Genomic DNA, 24596 nt, shown 5'->3' on the forward strand with positions numbered 1-24596 from the left:
GGTTAAAGAGAATGGTTCAAAGTGATAAAATTGATGCTGATTTGTTGTGTGTCTTTGCTCATATTTTTGAAACTAATATCATGCCTATGAAAATTTGTGTCGAAGTCCTTGGTTACACTCAAGTTCCTAGTCAAGTCAATCATTCTATTCCTATGCCCACATTCTTGCCTGGTGTGTCTACTTTCACATCTTCTATCATGACTACTTCCATACAAAATGTTAATCCTACGCATGTTAGTCAAGGAGGAAACTTTGTTAATCAAAAATATTTTATACCTCCTTTTGCGAGTCTTCCATTTGTGACACAGTCATCTCCCATACCTACGTATCATAGTGTTCCACCTCCTTACTCTCAAACTCAACCTACATACAATAATGTTACTCCTCCATCGCAATCCGATATGTCCAATTTCAATCCATCCACCAAAGCAACCATCAACAACCTAGCCCAAACTATTTCATCCTTACAACACCAACTATCTTCTATTAGCCAATCCAAGTTTAATGTGCTCACATTTAATATAGTGAGCTCATTATCCGATGGCATTGTCCATGTTGTCCATCCTAAACATGTAGAAATCCCTCAATTGGAGCTTTATAATAGAAAAGGTGATCCCTTTACTCATGTGAAAACATTTCAAACTTTGTGTAGTGATTTTACTCATGATCAAAGACTTTTGACTAAATTGTTTACTCAAACTTTTAGGGACAAATCTTTGCAATGGTATTGTTCTTTGCCTCCTTATTCTATCACATCATTTCAACAATTAGATAATGCTTCATTCAATAATTTCACAATAATATTGGTCCTAAGATTAATTTGACTGATTTGATTCATTATAAGCAAGATGTTAAAGAAAAAGTGGCTGATTTTATTGGTAGATATAAACATTTTCATTCTCAAATTGCTTATCCTGTTCCTAATCAAGATGTTAACAGAATTTTTATTTCTAATTTACAAAAAGGCATTAGGTATAAGCTCCTTTTTTTTGAGTTTACTTGCTTTACACAGTTGTGCACAATACTTCATAATTATTAGCTTCAAGTGAGTCAATTTAAATCATTTCCTTCAATGGCTTTGACTGATAAGAATGAAAGTGTTCAACAATCTTTTGCAAAGTTTAAACTGAATAAGAGATTCAACAAGTTCAATGACAACATCAATACCCAAATAGTAGTCGTGACATTAGGTGTGCCTCTTTTATCCAAATAATTTAGAAAAGAATTTACTCTTTCTAAGCCTTTGCATAACATTATGACACAATTGTTGAATAAAAATGTGTTGAAATTTCCTTCCATCAAGCCAATTGATACTTCCAAACCTTTATCACCTTATCATGATCCCAAAGCCTTTTGCCAATATCATCGTCAACCTGGTCATCACACTAGAAAGTGTTATTCCTTAAGGAGCAGAATTCATGAATTTATTGATAACAATACCATATTTGTAGTTGGTGTGCTCGTGACAAAGGAAACAAATATGTACCACCTCCAAATCAAAATTTCCAAATCTTTACTAATTCTTTGCCTTCCCATTCTACTAATGTGGTTGAGTTTGAGTATCTTGCATTTTCTCCCGATGACTTTGGCCTTGAGTCTAACAATGTGGTGAATCTTATTTATAAACCTAAACCTCCTAAGGACCTATGCATTACCTTTGATCCTAGTGAGGCTATTGATGCACCAGATGGCCCACTATATATCACTGTGAAGATCAAAGACAAACTCTCACAAGGGTTTCTCATTGATCCAGCGTGTATGGTAAAAGTGATAATTGAAGAATATATTTATACTTTACAACTGCATCAAGTAACATATAATAAATTTGATGTAGTGGTAAAGGTGTATGGCAATTTCTCTTGCCCTACTATTGGTTCTATTACTCTTCCTATTGAGGTTGGTACTAAGTGCTTAGATGTTATTTTTGTTATCATTATTACATCCAATCAATTTTGTGTGAAGTTGGGACATCCTTGGTTCTCTTCCATGAAAGTGATCCCTTCTACTATTCATAAATGCTTAAAATTTCCTCATAATGACAAAATCATAATAACTAAGCATATCATGTATCAACCGATGGTGAGGTGTGGAGATGTCAATCTTGATTACTTTTGACCTAAACAATTTGAGTCTCTTAAGCCTCAAAGTGATGCTCTTTTTCAATATTATCAAAAGTAAAAGAATTATATGATCTTATCTTTGAGTAAGCCTAGAGATCCTAGACCTATTCCTCCTCCTCATGATGGACCCGGTCTCCTTACTACACCTTCTATTCGTCCTTTATATGTTGGAGTCTTCCCTCCTACATCTTACAAAGGAAAGTGTAGATTCTCTCTCTCTCTCTCTCTTCTCTCTTTCTTGTTTGTGACATTCCTCTATTTGCTTCTCAATTATTCTATTTGTTGTTCCTAGTGTTGTCTACTTGAGGATGATGCAAAGCATTGAGATATCTTTTGGTATCTTCCATGCTGACTCAAAAGACACATGTGCCTGTCTTCCATTGTGGTTCTACTTCCTTTGAGGGATGAGGTCAATTCAATGCAAATATATTTCATGATATACATTATTTATCATAAGAGTATACTGACCCCAGAGTTAAGTAGAACCCTTATGTGTTATGTGTTTTGTGACCATTATCTTCTAATTTGTCCTTTCTTGGGGGAATATAATTTTGGTAACGTCCTTTTCTTTTAGATGTATGTATGCCACCTTAAAGAAACTACTCCAATTGAGGCGTATGCGATCTCTTTAATGTGGGGGCATACACTTCGTTCAATATTTCACTTTATGCACACACTATCACATATCTTGATACACAAGTTACTTTGCAAACTGAGCCTTTTGATTTGTAATTTTGGTATTTTCCTTTTTCATGACTAATAGTAAGAAAACCTTACAAGGCTAGTAGTCATGATTCTCTCTCTCTTTCTCCTATGATGTCCCTTTTATCTTGATGTTGAAGTAGTAAGATCCTAAATTCCACTGGAGGTTTGGTGTGTCTTGCCTCTTTAATGTCTTGATGAAAGTTTTCAAAGTAAACTTTTGTACTTTATCGAGAGTATTCTTAGTTTCACACTCTCGCTAAAGTGGGGGATAAATGTAGCATCCTAAATTGTGCTCCCTTATAATTTTTTCCTCATCTGGGCCCTCACCTTGGCATACATGTCCCAAGCTCTTATCAAAGCCCTAATTTTGCTTACACCTTGCAAATAACTCATTTTTTCTAGCATGCACACTTTCTCCCCCTTATTTCTTGGTCCCTAATTGGTTAGGAACAAGGCATTGGAACCCTGGTCCTTAGAGACCAGAGTGCCCATTGCTTTGGTCCTCCCAATCAAACCCCATTTTGAGGCCTCTCAATGATAACATCATTTGGGTGGGAGCCTAAATCCTGTGTTGGCTCGTGTCAGAAAATAAAGTTTTTTTTTATAACCATGTATAAAAGGAGGTCTACCCCTCTCATTTTGAGATATATTGGATCAATGGGAAAATTCAAGCAATCAATAATTTATTCAAATTCAAGTGAGAAAGCAATCAATCTTCTTTCAAGCACTAGAGAAAAAGTAAGGTCAAGATTCAAGCATTGGAGTTGACATTCAAATCTATATTTATGAAGAATTCATGAAACCCTAATTCCTTTTGGAGATAAACAAAAATCAATGAAAAAGGTATTTCATTAGTGTTTTCATACATTATTCAGCATTTATCTCAAAAGGAAATCATTTCCATTACAACAATTCAATTACATTTCATTTCTATTTCATGGTTAATTTCAAAAGTGAGGTTTTACCTAAGGCAACCCCCTAATCCCAATCATTTTCCATTCTCTACTATGCGCGGTAACAAGTATGGAGCTACAATTCTTAGGATCAACTTTATTCACAGAGATGAATAGGTCCCACTTTGGACAGTGAAAAGTGTGGAGGACCGAAGCAACAAGCATTCTAGTCCTGAAAAATTAGGATGACCTTTTGGGAATAGATTCAAAAAATCACATATTACTTAGATCCAGGTTCATGGCTTGATCTGATGACTATAGCTTACTATTTATGCATTTTTACTTTAATTTTAGCACATTTGCCCTATTTTCAATATTTTCACAATTCAACTTAAAAGAGGGCATCAACCTTCATTCTAGTGAATCCACTAAGAATTCTCAGCCCTATCCTTGTTGATTTGAGCCTAGATCTCTTGGTTTCACCCCTCTTTAATGTGGTGGTCTCTAAGCAAAATATTAGTGGTTTTACTACATCATTGGGTGAAACCCTAATATTTTCACCATTGCACTTTTAAATATTTTATATTCTAAAAAGAATGCATGGTCTACCCTTATTATTTTTGGAATCATGGAACACTAAGAGAGGGTGGGTAAATCAATGTTCTGCAATTTAACTTTATTAAATTGTTCTTTCAACCACTTAATGCATATGAATAAAAGAAAGATGCAAGAACATAAAGCAAATAACCACAACACCATAAAACCAATGTTTTTTATACGTGGAAACCCGATTAAGGGAAAAAATCATGGTGGGGATGAAACCACAATATAGGTATACTCTACATAAATATAAAAATATTACAATGGGGAATGCACTTGCATTCGAGCACACTGCCTAGAGCTCACTACTCAAGAGAGAGGCTCACTGCCTTCAAATCAATTTCAAAATATTACAGATCATTTGAACTGATGAACAACATCTACAAATGCCAAAGTACAGTTTCAATTAAGCACATTATATAGATTTCATACTCTTCTCACACTTCATCTTATACTGCTCTATTTTGTGGCACTGTTACTGATCCAGAGCACTAATCTCCAACCTGCACACATGGAACTGCACACAATCTATTACTCCCAACCTTCACATGACCAAAACCATCACTCTTATTTATCCACAACAAGAAATCATATCAGCTACATGTCTACTCAAGAACATTTAATTATTTTATGAACCATGTACACATTGGCGGCAAAATCTAGACTCAAATGCTAATGTGGACCAAAAAAATCAAATACTCGCTACCACCTATGTTGGCTAAACATCCTTGAACACAAATTTTTTTGCTAAAGTCACTCCACTTAATCCGCATAAGGATTTATCATGCTAGTTGGTTGTATTGCACTGTCAAACCAAAACCCGATACACCGGATCTTCTAACTCACATTAATCAACACTAGATGCTAAAGTTACAGAATAAGGTGTTCCAAACAGCCATCTATCTTCCCTTAGCTCTACAACACAAAATGTTAACCTAAAAAAGAAATCTAAACCAAAATACTAAACAATGTCAGATGCTCTATTCTAATCTTGCTGGACTTAAAACATTCTTCAATCTGACTTCCATTATGAGAAAATCATTCACTGCAGATGGGTATACTGACTTGGGTTGCCATAATAACAACACCAAATAACATGTGCAGTGTCTTTGCCAACAATCTCCTCCTTTGGCATTTATGGGAACACTTAGTGAAAAATGACTAAGTGTCAGAATTAGTACCACATATATAAATACACTAAGAAAAAATCAAAAACTCAAAACTCCACTTGAGAAGAATATTACATTTTTCACTACCCTACACTCCCCCTTTGACATCAATGGAAAAGGCAAGGATCTACATGCGAAAATTCATATAAAAAATCTATACAACAACATATATACACATAAACATTCCTAATTCACATAAACTTGAATATATCTGCAAAAATGTTCTTTAATAAATTCAAATGACTATCCCAACCTTTCTTGAGACACTCCAAAACTGAGATGATACCACTGAAGAGAAATGTGTGCATCTCTGTTGATTGAAGATCTGTGGGGTCATAAGTGGCCATGGCATCTTGAGCTTCCTTTAAATCACTAATCATTGTGTCCAACTTTCAAGTAATTAAGCTTTGAAGCTCACCAACAATATTGTCCTTATCATGAGTTAAGCTCTTAATCTTGTCAAGTCATGATATAACTTGACCTTCTCAGTTGGATACAGAAGAAGTCAAGGGATCAAAGGAATGAGAAATATCTGCCAATTTCTTCTCATTCTCCTTTATTTGTTTCTCAATAGCTTCAACAAATTTAGAAAATGATAGACAAGATTTGTATACTGCACCACCTTTAGATAGGGCATTCTAAATATTCTTTACACAAGTGCCTAGCAGAATCCTATCGTTGGCAATCATCTTCTTCAACTCATAGAATCTTTTATCATCAAATTCATTCTAGATCTTAATCTTAGCTGACTTTTCGAGAGACTCAAAATGAGTACTCACAGAGTTTATTAGGCTCTTTAGCTGTCTAAAGGGAGAATCAAATGTGTCCTTCCAGAATGTAGGCATTATATTTTATAGGACATCGGATGCAAGATATAGAAACTCATTGTCCTCCATGTGATTTTTTAGGATCTCCTCTCTTTCCTTGGCCTAAGAAAAAGATGCAAACTTCAGTTTCTAAATAGGAGAAAGAGTGGAGAAATTTATAGGCCCTTGAGTCAATTCTAGATCATCCAAATCTAGCTTATCTTTCTCTAAGAATTCCTTCACTACTCCTATAGTGTCTCTTGCTTCAATTTTGATGTCAATATTCTTCTCCTCAGTCACCTTCTTTGCTTCTTTCTCTGTCACCTTCACTATCTCCATATTTGTTTGGTCAGAAGGATTAGTATCCTCAACTGCATCCTATATTGTTCCTTCATTACTTTTATTCATTTCTTCTCCAACTTTTGTTTCCAGAATAGAGGAAACATTGACTTCAACTTGTTCAACATTTGGAATGGATGCATCATCACCACCACCTTGCTCTTCTCTCAAGACAAAATCAAATGTATGTTTTTCAAGAATCGCCTTCAATATATTTTCTATCTCTTTCACCACTACATCTATATCCTCAATCATAAGCTTATTCACCCTTTTTTTACTTCTAAACTCCCTTTTTTCTTCCTTAAATATTTAATTCATCTCTTCAATTGATATAACAGAGCATAGACTTATCAACACTTTCTCTCTAAGTCTTTCCTCCTCAGTGTTGGCATTAACTCTCCACATCTCTAAGAGAATATATAGGCTTTTTGGAATGTCATACATGATTTTCTATAAGTTCCCTATTAAATGTATTCAAGTATTTTATAGTGGCTTCTTCCAATACTCTCTTCTCAGCATCATCAAATTTATCATAAAAGTCAAAAAGTGGCTTTAAGTTACCTTCTACAGTGATAGATTTTTCTACATTATCAATGGATATACTAGATTTATCCATCTTCATTTTCTTACTTGCCTTCTCTTCACTGGATGGTTTGGCTTTAGAGACTCTTGTTGCTTTGGCATCCTTTGTCTTTATCTTCTTCACTGCTTCATATGATTCAGTCTCTTCCTCATCCTCAATAGTTACATATTCTCTTGAACTTTTGGCCTTCTTTCTCTTTCCTTCCTTGTCGAATGATTTGACTTTTGATTTCTCACTGTTGACTAGCTTAGCAGAACTAGAGGAGGATGCAAAGCTTCTAGTTTTCTTTGGCTTGCTAGGAGAGGCTCCTGGAATGGTATATTTTTTTTGGTATATTTCTTCTCTTCATCTTATTTTGATCTCTTCCTGGTCTCCCTGGAAACTTCTTTGGTGATGCCAATACTGTCTGCATAATCCTCAACTTCTTTCCTGACCTTCCGAACTATCTCAGGTCTTTTAAACTGAGAATGCAACTATAGGTCTTTTTCTACAAAAGTGTCAAATCTCTCCTCTAAAGTATCCACTAGTTTCCTTAGGAGATGTTGAGCATACAACCCTAGAATATGCCCATCAACTTCATATCCCATAGGCATGATCCAAACTATCCTAGGCTCCATAACTTCCATTAAGAACTGATTAGTGTCCACCATGAAATAGATAGAGTCCTTATACTTCTCAACAATGGATTTAGGGATCTTTTCCCTAGCATGCATCATACCCTATAAATTCTTGAAATATCCCCAAAGAGTAGCTTTCCAAGCCTTGATGTTGATGTTATATAGATATTATCTGATAAAAAATGATTGGCTTGTCATTTGACCATTGAACATTTCCTACTCTCGGAACCTCATTCATGAAGTAGAAGAATAGACATAAGACCAAAGTGCCAAACTTGAAAGGGTTCTTCTTATCCTTCTTTATCAAAGTTAGATTCTCTATTAGTTGCCTCTGCAGTAGCTCACATAGATCATACTCTTTGTTTTCCTTGATCATCTCATAGGCTATAGAGATTGTACTATTGGATACTAAGATCTCCCAATTAGAGTGAAAGATCTTTTAATCGATAACCATAGAGGCAAACCTCACGTCTAGCTCAAGTATGTCATGATTGTCATTGCCCTTTTGTTAAATTTTGAACTGGTTGCATCAATGACAAGCTTATTCTTCAGAGACCTTGGTGCAGGCAAACTACAAAATGAGCTCAAACCAGTTACAGCCCTGATGGAATCCTTAGTAATCTTAAACATCTTTCTCAACCACATAAATTCATCATGCATTTGGATCAAAACATACCAGACCCATTCACTCTCTTCAAAAATTGGAAACTTGATGAACTAAATAAAATTCTTTGACTCTAATGCTTTGCATTCGGCCTTGAGGTTATATCCTTCATCTCTGAGATGATTCATGTACAAGTTTAGCAGTTGTGAGCTTTTGAGTTCATCCAGGCTGGCATGAATGTATTCCCTAACATCTTCAACATGAAGAACGTCATACGAAACAAGTGAAAATGCACCTAAGGGTTCTACAACAAATTTGAATGGATGTTTCTTGAATTTTGGGCAAGATCTCTCAGTAATATCAATAACCAACGGAGTATCCATTTTCAAATTAATTTTTTTTATAGATAAATACCTTTCTTTCCAGATTAGGGTTTCACATGGAATTGCCTTCACACTTCGATCTTTCATAAATCTACTTGCAGAGAACTCTTAAACTCTTTCTCTTCAAATGCAAAGTGACAAATGAGAGGGTAAAGTTACATTTTATCATCCACACACTCAAATTTTAAGTGCAATAAATTCTCTTGCCCTAAACCTGTTGGATACTTTGTCTTCATAGACTGTTCCACAAAAATTCATCCGTAATTCTTCAATATTACCCGATTACTTCCAAAAATCAATCTAGATCATCTGCAATACCCTAATACAACTTTTGTCAACCTATCAGATTCAGGCACCAACTGCTAGTAGGGGAAATAGTATTTTCTTGAAGACTCCCCCTAGGGCAGAGGCCTAAATCAATTTTTAGAGGAATTTCTAGCACCAGATTCAGGTTTTGGACCCATTTCTTGCATCAATCTCTCTCTTCTTCACCCATGTCTTCTTCATTTGCTTCCTGGTCTCATCCACATCTTCTTTCCCTTTTCCTTTATCACCTATCTACACATTCTTGTTCTTGTCTACCAGACCCTTCCTATCCACATTCTTACCTCTGCAAATTCTTGCAATGTGACCGGATTTGTTGCAATTGTAGCACAAAACATCTCATTGTCCAAATCTATAATTCACTTGATTTCCTCTTGATCTACATTTATTAGCAATGTGTCCAAACCTATTGCATACATAGCATCTAACATTCCTTCTATTGAAAGAGTTATTCATCATACTTTTGCATTCTTTTGATTTATTTCCATACTTATTGCATTTGAAACACTGACTAGAGAAAGATGACCATTTTGGTTCATTCTACTTTTGCATTGAATAGCTTTATGACCAAATTTATTGCAAACAAAGCAATTACCATTGAAAGATGGATACCTTTGAGCATTAGGTTGTCTTACCAGAGACCTTAAAGATTTTTTCTTCTGATTTGCTGACTTAGGATTTCTTTGACCAGATCCAGAGCTTTCACCTTTCTCAAATCCAAGACCTTGCTTGTCATCTGCCTTCTTCTGGATTTCAAGAAACATATCAAGTTTATTTGAGCTAATGTTGAACTTCTCCTTGTATTCATTTGCAGTTACAAGTTCATCCCTAAGAATGACAATCTACCTTTCAAGTTCTTCCTCATTGTGTTTGGATCCTTGCAGTTCAAGCTTTAGTTAGCCAATCTCATAGCATTCATCTATTCTTTCTTTCAAGGATTGATTAAGATTCTCTTCATTCTTCTTTCTTCCTTCAATTTCTTTGGTCAATCCCATCACCACATATTCCATCTCATGTTTCAAGACTACATTATCTTTTGTAAGCTTCTCACATTCTTCTATCTTCTCCTTCAAGGCTTGACTCAGCTGACCATCATCTATGTTTTTTCTTTTGTTTTGCTTTAGTTGATCATAGAGTTCCTTTCTCTTTTCTCTAGACTTATTTAGTTTCTCTTTCAATGACTAAATGAAATTCTCAGCATGTTTAAGGTTTGCCTACAACTCCTGAACTTCAACTTTGGACTGATCAAGATCATCTAGCGCAACTAGATGTTGTTGTTGAAGACTACCAGAATCCATTGAATCATCTTCCTAGATCTTCCTCAAGTTGTTAAACTTCCTTTGAGGAACTAAGCTCTAGTACCAATTGTTGGAATCAAGGAACACTGAGAAGGGGGGGTGAATCAGTGTTCTATATTTTTTAACTTTATTAAATTGTTCTTTCAACCTCTTAATGCATATGAACAAAAGAAAGATGCAAGAACATAAATCAAATAACCATAAAACCATAACACCAAGATTTTTGTATGTGGAAACCCGGTTAAGGAAAGAAACCATGATGGGGATGAACCCACAATGTAGGTATACTCTGCAAAAGTATAGAAATATTACAATGGGGAATGCACATGCATTCAAGCACACTGCCCAAAGCTCACTTCTCAAGAGAGAGGCTCATTGCCTTCAAATCAATTACAAAATATTACAAATCATTTGAGTTGATGAACAACTTCTACAAATACCAAAGTACAGTTTTGATTAAGCACATTATACAAATTTCACTCTTCTCACATTTCATCTTATACTGCCCTATTTCGCTGCACTGTCATTGATCTAGAGCACTAATCTCCAACCTTCACATGTGGTACTTCACACAATCACTCCCAACCTTCACATGACTAAAACCATCACTCTTATATATCCACAACAAGAAATCATATAGGCTACATGTCAACTCAAGAACATTTAATTATTTTATGAACTGTGTACAAACTGGCAGTAAAATATGAACTCAAATGCTAATGCAGACCCAAACAATCAAATACACGCTATCGCATATGTCGGCTAAACATCCTCAAACACAAAAATAATTGCCAAAGTCACTCCACTTAGTCTGCATAAGGATTTAATATTCTAGTCAACCGTATTGCATTGTCAAACCAAAACCCGATACACTGGATCTTCTAACTCACAAATCAATCATCATCCGAGCCTAAAACTTTGAAATAAGGTGTTCCAGACATCCATCTATCTTCCCTTATCTCCGCCACACAAAATGTTAACCTAAAAATAAATCCAGAACAAAATACGGAACGTTGTTAGATGCTTTGTTCTAAGCTTGTTGAACTTAAGCCAATCTTATCATTCATTTTGGATGAGTATACTAACTTGGGTTGCCATCAATGAAAACACCAGATAACCTATGCAGTGTCTCTTGCCAATAATTATAACATATGGGAGCATCACAAACACATTCAATCATACACACCCCTTGGGTAGTAAGTGTGTGTAGCATGTCTAATCATTAAGTTTCATTCACAAACTATTTATTATTTTTCATTAAGAAATACACTAAAAAAAATGAGAAACCTACATGCCAAGTTTGGCAAAAAGAATGTGAATTTCACTACCACTGAAGAAACTCTACACCCATCTTCAAACCCCCTTGTAAAAAAAGAGATCAAATTGGAATATTTTTCTTTTTCTATTAACTCACTTTGAAAGATAAATACACAATATAGATAATAGATTATAAGCTTGTGCTAGCATGATGCATGAGTCGCTATAAATTAGAGATACAAATCAAAATATTTGTTCTAAAATCTAGCATAATTTCTCAATGGATGATTGATTATTTTTTATGTTTTTTTTTCATATATAAATGTCTCAAATTTATAATTTTTACTAGCATAATATTTTGAAAAATTATATTTTATTTTAAATTATAAACACCTCTCCCATTTGTTGTCTATATTAATTATGTGCACCAAAATTTTGATTGTTCTTTAAATTAAATTTGATAATTAATTTTATACATCAAAACAAAAAAAATTATAAATATTAGCTAATTAAAATTGATGCTCTATGAAATGGACAAGGGTTAGACTAAAGCCTGTGATCGTATAACACACAAGAACACAAGAAACTGTTAGTGTTAATCAACCAAAAACTAATCTAAGCAGGCATATCAAAAGAGACACTAAAAACATGATAAAATATTTAACAATGGAAGTAAATACAACAAGGCATCTCCAAATACTTTTTAACATGATCTTAGCTCCTTCTCCTTTGTTCCTCTCCTCTCCAAGTTCCAAATTAGTGTAGCTCTCAACAACTTTTTGCACTATGGATGCTTATGGAGGTTCAAGATTGACAATGCTTATAACTTATGCTATGCAAGTCTGAATAAAAGCTGAAATAAGAAATTTATCTAATTAACTAATTGATTTTAAACCTAAAGAGTGAATATGATGCTAAATGCTCTCTAGAAATGCCTATAGATTAAATGCATACAAGTTTTCAGGATCTGGATTATGAAGAAATGGGCTCTATTTATAGGAAAAATGGAGCAATGGATGGTTGAGATTGAGTAATCTCAACAAGGGTCAAGATTGAATGATATTCAATCCATGTGAGGGCTTTCAACCCAATCCCAGGATGACAAGTGTCAATGTGAGATAGGTTGAGAGGAGAGGGAATAAGCATTAAATGCTTAACATGAGCTAAAGGTTAACTTGGGAGTTAAGGTCAGGATTGGGTTGAGTGAATAAATTCTTTATTCAAAGAATAAAGCTTTTATCCAATGGATAAAACTCTTGTGCAAAGGTAAAAGGGATAACCATGGTCAAAGCAATAAATTCTTGAGGAGACACATGAGTCACATGAGGGTTGAGTTAGGGGTTAACCATAAATGGCAATGTAAGAGCCATAAGTGGTTTAGAAGACTTTTAGAGGTTAAATTGTTGAACACACAAAGCATTAAATGCTTTTCAAAGACTTTGAAGTCTTTGAGAAGTGACTCCAAGTTGCTTAGGAATGTGACAATAATTAGGGGATGGATTAGGCTAATTGATTAGGATTACATAGGTTCTAGAAGAATTTAGGAAGGGGATTAGGATTGCAAGTGGGTTTGGTGGATGAGGGAAAATAGGATTTTAATTAAAATAAAATTAATTTATTTCAACTCGTGGTTGCAACTTGCATTTGTAGGAAAATGCAAGTGGGGGGGTTATGATTTAAATAAATGTTTTATTTAATTTATTTAAAAGAGGAAAGAGGATTAAATTGAATAAATAGAATTTATTCATTTAATTAACTGTGAATTTGGTTTAATGAATTAATTAAAATAAATTGAATAATTTATTTAATTAATAGGAGAATGTTTGAAGATGAATTAATTAAATGTTAATTTAATTAACTGATGGCTAGTGGGTTTTTAATCAAATAAATAGCAAATGTTCATTTAATTAAACTGGACATATTTATGTGACTACATTTGCCCCTCTTTGAGATGGTACGGTTTATCGGGTCATTTCAAAGAAAGAAAAATAGGCGTGAAGAAATATGCCCATAAAATGTTAATTTAATGGGTGGTATGCCCCCTCGAGAGATGGGCCAGAAAATTTTGAAAAATCGAGCAATCTCTCGAAAAAGAATGAAAATTGGCAGGGTGGTAGAAGAGAAGATAAAAGAACTAATGGTGAAAAATAGAAGAAATCGGAGATAAAATGAAGAAATGGGAGAGAAGATAAAAGAACTAATGCCTACTTAGATTAGTTTTTGGTTGATTAACACTAACAGTTTCTTGTGTTTTTGTGTGTTATATGACCATGGGATTTAGTCTAACACTTTTCCATTTCACATAGCATCAAAAATTATATATTTTAAATATCGAAAAAAAATTATTAATACAAATATGATAAAATAAATTAATTATAATTTTACCAATTTTTAAGTGGTATATCCAAAATCTCATCTTTTAACCATAGATTTTAGCATGAATCATAATTCATGCTACAAATCTATTTGTGCCAATGATAAATTCACATTTTATGCAAACACAATTGTACCAATACAAAAATGAATCTCCATGGAGAATCTTGAAACCTACAAAATCTAACTCAAAAGGTTAGTATAAATTAATCTATGAAAATCTTCAATCTAACCAATATAATTTAAAAATGAATTAATTAAAATTTAGAAATTTTGTAGTTTTTAAATAGTGCAAATTAATCTGTCATGGCAACGGTGCAAATTAATATGTTGTGAAAGTAGTGTCCTTGAGTGTATGGCTAGTATTGTCGACAACCATAGTGTCTATGCAGATGACTAAAATCCCCTAACAAGACAATTATTTTGCATTTATGAGCAATGTTCTCTTGAATGGGTTCAGGGGCAATCTGATCCCATGTCTCGCATACTTTCATGTTTGTACTCTCTACTATCTTGTTCAGCCTCTTATTGAAACACTTGTAATCTTTTCTATTCATAGCATATCCCAAAAATATTCCTTCACCTCCTCTAGTATCAAACTTTCCAAGGTCATTTTCATCTCTTCTTATATAACACTTACTTTCAAAGATTGTAAAATTTTTCATAGTAGTAGGTCTTCCATTCCATAACTCAAAAGGTGTCTTATTATGATTTACTCTTATATGTACCCTATTAAGAATGTAAACAATAGTATGCATAGCTTCTTTCCAATACACATTAGCCAAGTTAGCATCCTTCATCATAGTTCTAGCAATCTCAATAACAATCCTATTCTTCCTTTCTACTACACCATTTTGTTGAGGGGTTCTTAGAGTAGAAAAATATCTTCTAATACCATATTGCTCACAAAAATTGGCAATTTCATTTGAAGTAAACTCTCCACCTCTATTAGATCTTAAATAATTGATTCTAGCATCAACTTGATTTTCTACCATTTATTTGAAAACTTTAAATCTTTTAAAAGCTTCAAATTTTTCTCTGAAAAATGTAACCCATGTCATCCTAGAATAATCATTTATAAATAACATTAAATATCGAACATCTCCATAAAGTCCACTTGTCCTTGTAGGTCCACATCTAGATTTGTATGAATCATCTCCAGAAGATATAAAGTAGAATATTCCTTGTTCTTGAAACTTCTCTTTGTTTTCTTCCCTAACAAACATTCCCTACTGTAATGTCCCCTTCTTGGACCTGATTTTCTCTGCGACCGTTGGTCTTTTGTTTGGAAACTCGGAGGCCAGTCGGAAGGTATAATTAGGGTTTCCTATTTTTGAGGAGGACTTTGTTCATATTGGGTGTTTTCCTTGGCGGCTTCTTTCTGGTTGCTCAGAGAGCTTCGCAACGGTATATTCATCTCTGCTTTCGAGGCAATTCTTAGAATTTACTATTTTTAGTAAGTTCTATTTTTGGCAGTATCCAGGTGACATCAGGCAATCTCCTTTTCTTGTTCAGTCGACTCAAAAGGGCTTAGACAGATTCGAGCTCCAGAATGCAAGGTTGAGAAGTCAAGTAATTGCAATTTTAAATAACATTATAATTATAATGTTATTTTACCCCTTGGCCTAGTCAAATGACTTAATGACAACTTAAAAGGGGGTTTCTAAGGGTGGCGCTTTCATGGAGTAGATTTAATACTTTTTTTGTCCTAAGCCAAAGTCAAAACCAAGGCGTGACTTACCAAGGTGAAGACTTTATTAAATACCTTGACTTTTGCGTTAGGAAAGATGGGACGCCATGTTGAAGGTGAGATTAGGGTTTGAGGTGAAGTTGCATTTAGGGTTTCGTGGAGTTCAAGGAATCTATATATTGGAGTCTTGTGCATCATGGAGGGATCTTTTTGCAGAATTTTGTCTGGCTGCCGTCTGGCTCTGGGATTTGCTTCAAGGAATGAAGGCCTTCTAGCACAGGCATCGCTTCTTGTTTGAAAGACAACAACTAGTGGTGATTTAATCTCTATGTATTGCATCTGATAGTAGTTTATCTTCAGAGTATTGCATTATTAATCATTTAAGCATTGTAGTGTATTCAGTTTTCTGCATCCAGGAATCCGCAACTGCATGTTTTTCATTCATAAAACAGAAAACACCAAAAATATCATTCTGGGTATCAGCCCATTGCATTTGTTTGTCCTAGGCGTTGCATTTCCTAAGTTTGTAGCATTTTAGAAGCTTGCATTAATTTTTGAGAGCAAATCGTACCTTTCTGCTATACCGTACCATTTGGGAGTGCATTGGAATTAGTGCAGGTTGTATGCATGGTTTTTGGGTTGGTTTCTTTGTCTTGTCTTAAGCATCTCCATTAATAAGGGTTATTGCATCTGATTGCTGGTCATTTGGAGGTTATATGAGAAGAATATGAGCATGTGAAGTAGTCCTATAGACTGCTGTTTATGAATTTAATGTGCAGATTTGTAACAGGAATCGGAAGATCCAGTATATTGATCTTTGAAGCTATTGGATTTTGTATTGCCACTTAAGTTCATAATGGCTCTCCATAATATAATGTGATCCCTTATAAATTCTACAAGATTTGAACAAGAAGAATCCACTCTTTGTAAAGGCTGACAGTAGTACTGGCAGTCTTGGTATCATGCTTCATTTCTAGTTGTATTTCTCAAACTCCTTTAAGTTGTTGTAATAAGTTAATCCTCCACCCTATGGTAGCTACTCTCCCTTTTTGGGTCGGAAAGCACATTCCGGGTGTTGAGTGTTTTCAGTTTCTGCATTACTAATCAATCAAGCATTTTAGTTTTCACTCCGTCATATGGTCGCCCCTGTCCGTTTGGAGTGGGTAGCACATACTTGGCGTAGAGTTCCCATTCCAGTTTTAGAATAGGGGATCCTCTGACCAATGCTCGCCATCTCGGCGCCATGCTGGTTAGAGTTCTCTGCATAAGCATCTGTTTTAAGATCCTCTGACCAATGCTCGCCATCTCGGCGCCATGCTGGTTAGAGTTATTTGCATAAGCAACTGTTTTAAAGATCCTCTGACCAATGCTCGCCATCCACGGCGCATTCTGGGTAGAGTTGTTTCAGCACATGGAATTATATTCTAACTTAAACGTACAATCATCTAAGTTATTGCAAACCATCTTGTTTTAAAGTGTTTTCAAAAAAAAAAAATTGGCTAGGGATATCTCAGTGGTATCAGAGCCAAGATCCTGCCATCCTGTGAGCAACTTGTCTATGAGTGACAGAGAAAAATGATATTGGGCAAGAGAAGATAAGAAGGTTGGGAAACAATTCCAGTTTCATCAGCCTCTTGAGGGTCAAACAGCCTCAGAAGTCTTGTGGGCTCACTGGGAGTCTTCTCAGGAATCCGATATGGCAGAAGGTGAAAGATCCGTTGGGGGTAATGAGAGGCACACCCACAACAGAGAAGATAGCGGAAAGGAAAGGGAAAGATCTCTGAGTCCCAGGAAGAGGTTTGAAAGAAAGATGGATGCTTTGATGGACATGGTCTCCCTCATGATGGGAAAAATGGGTCAGAACACCACTCCTCAAAATAACTCAGGCCATAGAGGAGAGTATAGTGCTTCCAAACCGCATGATGAGCATGCAGGCCGGATTAATCAGCCTGATCCTGAGGAGAATGCTTCATTTGTGGAGCAGTTGAGACTCGGTCGAGCAGAGTATGATTCTCTACCTGACGACATCAAAATGGATATGTCCTATAATGATTTCATGGATCATAAAAGGAAAAACAAAGGACAAGGGAGATATTATGATCAGAGGAGACCATTAAATCAAGGAGACTTGTACCAAGCTGTCAACAAAGTTACACTTCCCCACTTTGACAGGAGTGATTCCAATTCAGCCCGAGCTTGGATTCAAAAGCTGGATAACTATCTAGCTCTCCGACCAATGGCAGAAGAAGAAGCGATCAAGTTCGCTACGCTACACCTTGATGGGGTGGCGCACGAGTGGTGGTACCATGGCCTCATCACCTTGGGTCATAGGTCTATCACAGCATATGATGAGTTCACCACTAGGCTCATTGAGAGATTTGAGAAGAAGGATCCTGAAATCCACTTTAGAGAACTTGCACAACTAAGACAGTATAGCACAGTCGATGCCTACATTGCAGAATTTCAACGGCTCTCAGTCATGGTGACGGGAATCACGGAAAGGAGATTGGTGATTCTTTTCAGTGAAGGGTTGACAGAACCTCTCAAGGGGTGGATTAAAGCTTTCGATCCCCCATCATTGCAAGAGGCCATGAAAAAAGAAAGAAATATGGAGTGGGCCACTCCTAAGGCCAAATTTCAGTCAAATTCCCCCTTTCAGAAAAGGGATAAGGGAAAAAGGCCTCAGCATAGACCGCCCTTGAGACCTCAACACCAAGAGTTCAAGAACCGCAATCCCAATGTCACCTGGTTGGATCCAGAAACCCTGAATGAACTCAGAAGAAAGGGGTTATGTTTCCGGTGTAGGGAAAAGTGGTCACAAGATCATGTTTGCCAAAAGGGGGTTAAGTTCAATCAGATTGAATATTATTCTGCTGGTGAGAGTGATTCTGAATTGTCCAATCAGCAATCTGATTTTGAAGAAAGTGAAGGAGATAGAGCCCCAGAAGAATCTGGAGATGAAAAGGAGTGTGGGGGAGTCTTGGCCCAACTCTCTAGTTTTCAAAGAAACGAATCATTCAAGGTTCGTGGGATGATCAAAGGGCAGCGAATTGTAGCCTTGATCGACACTGGAGCAACACATAACTTCATTGATGAAGTTGTGGTAGCCAAGAAGGGGCTGCAAACTGAAGAGTTTGAAGGGTTTAAGGTCATGGTTGCCGATGGATTCCATATCTCTTGCACCAAGAAGATTTCAAACATGACCATGCAGTTGGGAAACTACGAAGTTAAGGATGACTTCTACATAGTACACATTGGGGATACTGATGCTGTCCTTGGTATTCAATGGCTGCGTTCTCTTGGGGAGATTGCCTTGAATCTACAGACTATGGAGTTGAAGTTTCAATCAGATGGGAAGAGGATAGTTCTAAGAGGAATGTCTAATGGAGGTCCGCGAGTTGTGTCATTCAAGAGAATGGCAAGACTGATCCGTCATGATCAAGCTGAGTGGATTGCTGAATGTATAATCCTCCCTGCTAGTCCGGTTGAGACTAAACGTGACCAACCTCCTGACATCCAGTCTCTTCTCACAAAGAAAAGTGCGGTTTTTGCCGACTTGCCTCCTGGACCTCCACCTGAACGGGGTTCAGAACACATTATAGAGCTTAAGGAAGGAGCTAAACCGGTGATCACAACTCCATATATGTATCCGAAGAGGCAGAAAGATGAAATAGGGAGGAATATTCAAGAACTCTTGGAGATGGGTTTCATTCGCCCAAGCAAGAGCCCCTTCGCTTCTGCAGTGGTTTTGGTGAAGAAGGAGGATGGGACCATGCGCATGTGCGTGGACTATCGTGCTTTGAATCAAAGCACCATCAAAAATAGATACCCCATTCCCAGAATTGATGAACTTATTGATGAGTTACATGGGGCCAAGTTCTTCTCGAAGATCGATCTGAGGTCGGGCTACCATCAGATTCGGATGAGGGGGTCTGACGTCGAAAAGATAGCTTTCAGATGCCACTATGGTCATTTTGAATTCCTAGTCATGCCCTTTGGGTTGACTAATGCTCCGGCCACCTTTCAGTCTTGCATGAACCGTGTTTTTCAGAATCAGCTAAGGAAATTTGTATTGATATTTTTTGATGATATTCTGATTTACAGCAAGACTTGGGATGATCATCTCAAGCACTTGGAAGGAGTGCTTAATATCTTGGAGTCTGAGAGTTTGTTCGCTAAAGCTTCCAAATGTGAATTTGGAATGGAGGAGTTATTGTACCTGGGTCACATAATCAGTGCTGGAGGAGTGAAGGTGGACCCGGAAAAGATAAAAGCAGTCATGGATTGGCCACCCCCTGAGAATTTAACTCAATTGAAAGGGTTTTTAGGTCTGTGTGGGTTTTACCGGAGATTTGTTAAGGGGTATTCACAAAATGCAGCTCCCCTTACTGATCTCACCAAAAAGGGGGCCTTTGTTTGGTCCGAAAGGGCTCAAGTTGTGTTTGACAAATTTAAGAATATAATGAGCTCGTGTCCAGTTTTAGCAATTCCTGATTTCTCCAAACCATTTGAGCTGCAGTGTGATGCATCAGGTGAAGGAGTGGGGGCTGTCTTGATGCAAGACAAACACCCTATCATGTTTGAGAGTAGAAAATTACGGGGTGTCGAAAGGACATACTCAATTTATGATAAAGAAATGCTTGCCATTATGCATGCATTAGCCAAGTTCAGGCAGTACTTGGTGGGAAACAAATTCGTGGTGAAAACTGACCACAATAGCCTCAAGCATTTCATGCATCAGAAGGATCTAAATGAGAGGCAACAGAAATGGGTAAGTAAGCTTCAAGATTATGACTTTGACATTGAATATGTCAAAGGGAAAAATAATATAGTGGTTGATGCTCTGTCTAGAAGACCTCATCTTAGCTCATTGTGTGAGCTTACTGCAGATTGGAGAGATTTGTTGCTTGCTGATTATGCCAAAAATCAGTTTGCAACCAGCATTCTTGAAGGTACTTTTCATGATGAAAGGTACAAGGTGGTTGAGGGATTGATCCATTACAAGGGAAGGATCTTTTTGGTGTCTGATTCTAAATTGAAGAAGAAGATTCTTCTGACTTTTCATGATAGTCCGGTTGCTGGACACCAAGGGTTTTTCAAGACATATAGGCAGATCCGAGAAAGGTTTTCTTGGAAAGGGTTGAAGGGCGAAGTACAACGCTACATCCAGGAATGTCCTGTTTGTCAAGTAAATAAGAATGAGAACACTTTACATGCCGGTTTGCTGCAACCCCTCCCCATTCCTAATCAAAAATGGGAAAGTATCTCGATGGATTTCATCACCGGGTTGCCCAAATCTCAAGGGAAGGACTGTATTTATGTAGTGGTGGATAGGCTTACCAAATTTGCTCATTTCTTCGCCATTACCAGTACTTTTTCTACAGCACAAGTTGCAGACCTGTTCTTTCGGGAGGTGTTTAGGCTGCATGGGGTACCCAAAAACATTGTAAGTGATAGGGACAGCAAGTTCTTAAGTACTTTTTGGCAAGAAGTTTTCAGAATGAGTGGTACTGTGCTCACTCCAAGCACTAGTTATCACCCCCAAACAGATGGTCAGACTGAAGTAGTGAACAAGTGGTTGGAAGGCTACTTAAGAAATTATGTGTCAGAACAGCAAAGAGCATGGGTCAAGTGGCTGCACCTAGGGGAGTACTGCTACAATTCCTCGTTCCATATGTCGATAAAGATGTCTCCTTTCTTGGCACTTTATGGGTATGAAGCTCCTAGTTTTGCAGATTTGGTTTTTGGTGATAGCAAAGCACCCTTAGCCAAGGATATGTTGCAGAAAAATCAAGACATAATGAAATCTTTGAAAGAAAATTTGCAGATTGCCCAAAATCAGCAGAAGTTGTATGCTGATCAGAGGCGTAGTGAGCGCTCATTCGAAGTTGGGGATATGGTCTATCTGCGATTGCAGCCTTATAGATAGTCTACTCTCAAAAAAAATGGAGCTGAGAAGCTCAAACCTCGCTTCTATGGGCCATTCAAGGTCATCAGAAAGATTGGGGCAGTAGCTTATGAATTGGAGCTACCTTCTAATAGTAGAGTCCATAATGTCTTCCATGTATCTCGTCTCAAGAAGGCTCTTGGACATAATGTGGTACCTTCGTCACAATTACCCCCCCTGGATGAAGAGGGACAATTGGTTCTAATTCCTGAAGAAATACTTGATGTCAGAGAACGGTCTTTGAGGAAAAGAACCATCAGAGAATATTTAGTGAAGTGGAAGAACCTGCCTTTGGAGGATGCAACTTGGGAAAGTGATGAGATATTGCAGCATCCTGGTTTGCGATTGCTTGGGGACAAGCAATCTTGGGGAGGGCGGACTGTAATGTCCCCTTCCTGGACCTGATTTTCTCTGCGACCGTTGGTCTTTTGTTTGGAAACTCGGAGGCCAGTCGGAAGGTATAATTAGGGTTTCCTATTTTTGAGGAGGACTTTGTTCATATTGGGTGTTTTCCTTGGCGGCTTCTTTCTGGTTGCTCAGAGAGCTTCGCAATGGTATATTCATCTCTGCTTTCGAGGCAATTCTTAGAATTTACTATTTTTAGTAAGTTCTATTTTTGGCAGTATCCAGGTGACATCAGGCAATCTCCTTTTCTTGTTCAGTCGACTCAAAAGGGCTTAGACAGATTCGAGCTCCAGAATGCAAGGTTGAGAAGTCAAGTAATTGCAATTTTAAATAACATTATAATTATAATGTTATTTTACCCCTTGGCCTAGTCAAATGACTTAATGACAACTTAAAAGGGGGTTTCTAAGGGTGGCGCTTTCATGGAGTAGATTTAATACTTTTTTTGTCCTAAGCCAAAGTCAAAACCAAGGCGTGACTTACCAAGGTGAAGACTTTATTAAATACCTTGACTTTTGCGTTAGGAAAGATGGGACGCCATGTTGAAGGTGAGATTAGGGTTTGAGGTGAAGTTGCATTTAGGGTTTCGTGGAGTTCAAGGAATCTATATATTGGAGTCTTGTGCATCATGGAGGGATCTTTTTGCAGAATTTTGTCTGGCTGCCGTCTGGCTCTGGGATTTGCTTCAAGGAATGAAGGCCTTCTAGCACAGGCATCGCTTCTTGTTTGAAAGACAACAACTAGTGGTGATTTAATCTCTATGTATTGCATCTGATAGTAGTTTATCTTCAGAGTATTGCATTATTAATCATTTAAGCATTGTAGTGTATTCAGTTTTCTGCATCCAGGAATCCGCGACTGCATGTTTTTCATTCATAAAACAGAAAACACCAAAAATACCATTCTGGGTATCAGCCCATTGCATTTGTTTGTCCTAGGCGTTGCATTTCCTAAGTTTGTAGCATTTTAGAAGCTTGCATTAATTTTTGAGAGCAAATCGTACCTTTCTGCTATACCGTACCATTTGGGAGTGCATTGGAATTAGTGCAGGTTGTATGCATGGTTTTTGGGTTGGTTTCTTTGTCTTGTCTTAAGCATCTCCATTAATAAGGGTTATTGCATCTGATTGCTAGTCATTTGGAGGTTATATGAGAAGAATATGAGCATGTGAAGTAGTTCTATAGACTGCTGTTTATGAATTTAATGTGCAGATTTGTAACAGGAATCGGAAGATCCAGTATATTGATCTTTGAAGCTATTGGATTTTGTATTGCCACTTAAGTTCATAATGGCTCTCCATAATATAATGTGATCCCTTATAAATTCTACAAGATTTGAACAAGAAGAATCCACTCTTTGTAAAGGCTGACAGTAGTACTGGCAGTCTTGGTATCATGCTTCATTTCTAGTTGTATTTCTCAAACTCCTTTAAGTTGTTGTAATAAGTTAATCCTCCACCCTATGGTAGCTACTCTCCCTTTTTGGGTCGGAAAGCACATTCCGGGTGTTGAGTGTTTTCAGTTTCTGCATTACTAATCAATCAAGCATTTTAGTTTTCACTCCATCATATGGTCGCCCCTGTCCGTTTGGAGTGGGTAGCACATACTTGGCGTAGAGTTCCCATTCCAGTTTTAGAATAGGGGATCCTCTGACCAATGCTCGCCATCTCGGCGCCATGCTGGTTAGAGTTCTCTGCATAAGCATCTGTTTTAAGATCCTCTGACCAATGCTCGCCATCTCGGCGCCATGCTGGTTAGAGTTATTTGCATAAGCAACTGTTTTAAAGATCCTCTGACCAATGCTCGCCATCCACGGCGCATTCTGGGTAGAGTTGTTTCAGCACATGGAATTATATTCTAACTTAAACGTACAATCATCTAAGTTATTGCAAACCATCTTGTTTTAAAGTGTTTTCAAAAAAAAAAAATTGGCTAGGGATATCTCACCTACACACAGTTTCATTATGCTTGACACTATTCGGTAAATCTCTCATTGCTTTAGTATTTCTGATCTTTATCATGTTGTCAAAATTAACATGTTTCATCATTTTATGCCATAGCCAACATTCATCACTCTGAGTTAAAAAAAATCTATTTCCACTTTTTTCCTTTATGAAATAAACATTTTCACTTGTACTAATGCCTTCTGCTACCATCTTTCTAGTCTTTCCTTTTCTGATTATGCATCCAGTATTTGTAAACACAACTTCATAACCCCTATTGCACATATAACTGACACTTAACAAGTTGTGTGTCAAACCTTATACATAATAATATCATCACTTTTATGCTTACCATCAATCAAGATACTTCCTATTACACAAATCGGCGTAGCTTCATCTCCTGCAAACTTCACTGATCCACCATCATACTTCTTGAGATTAATGAACTTGTCCTTATCTCCTATCATGTGATTCAATCATTTGGATTCAATGATCTATGATATTGTTTCTACCTTAGTATGTAATGCAGTCTTCTCTTCTA

At 36.8% G+C, this 24596-nt stretch overlaps 1 protein-coding gene across 1 annotated transcript; it reads left to right on the forward strand.

Annotated features, from left to right (window-relative positions):
• Nucleotides 1-17457: 17457 nt before the first annotated feature.
• Nucleotides 17458-23366, forward strand: LOC131856868 (uncharacterized). The gene is made up of 6 exons (XM_059208819.1): nt 17458-19541; nt 19866-20532; nt 21376-21660; nt 21751-22045; nt 22339-22427; nt 23325-23366. Exons 1-6 carry the CDS (start codon nt 17458-17460, stop codon nt 23364-23366), a joined length of 3462 nt encoding a protein of 1153 aa, XP_059064802.1.
• Nucleotides 23367-24596: the final 1230 nt, after the last annotated feature.

This window comes from Cryptomeria japonica, chromosome 7 (genome assembly GCF_030272615.1).
Source record: "Cryptomeria japonica chromosome 7, Sugi_1.0, whole genome shotgun sequence".
NCBI lineage: Eukaryota > Viridiplantae > Streptophyta > Pinopsida > Cupressales > Cupressaceae > Cryptomeria > Cryptomeria japonica.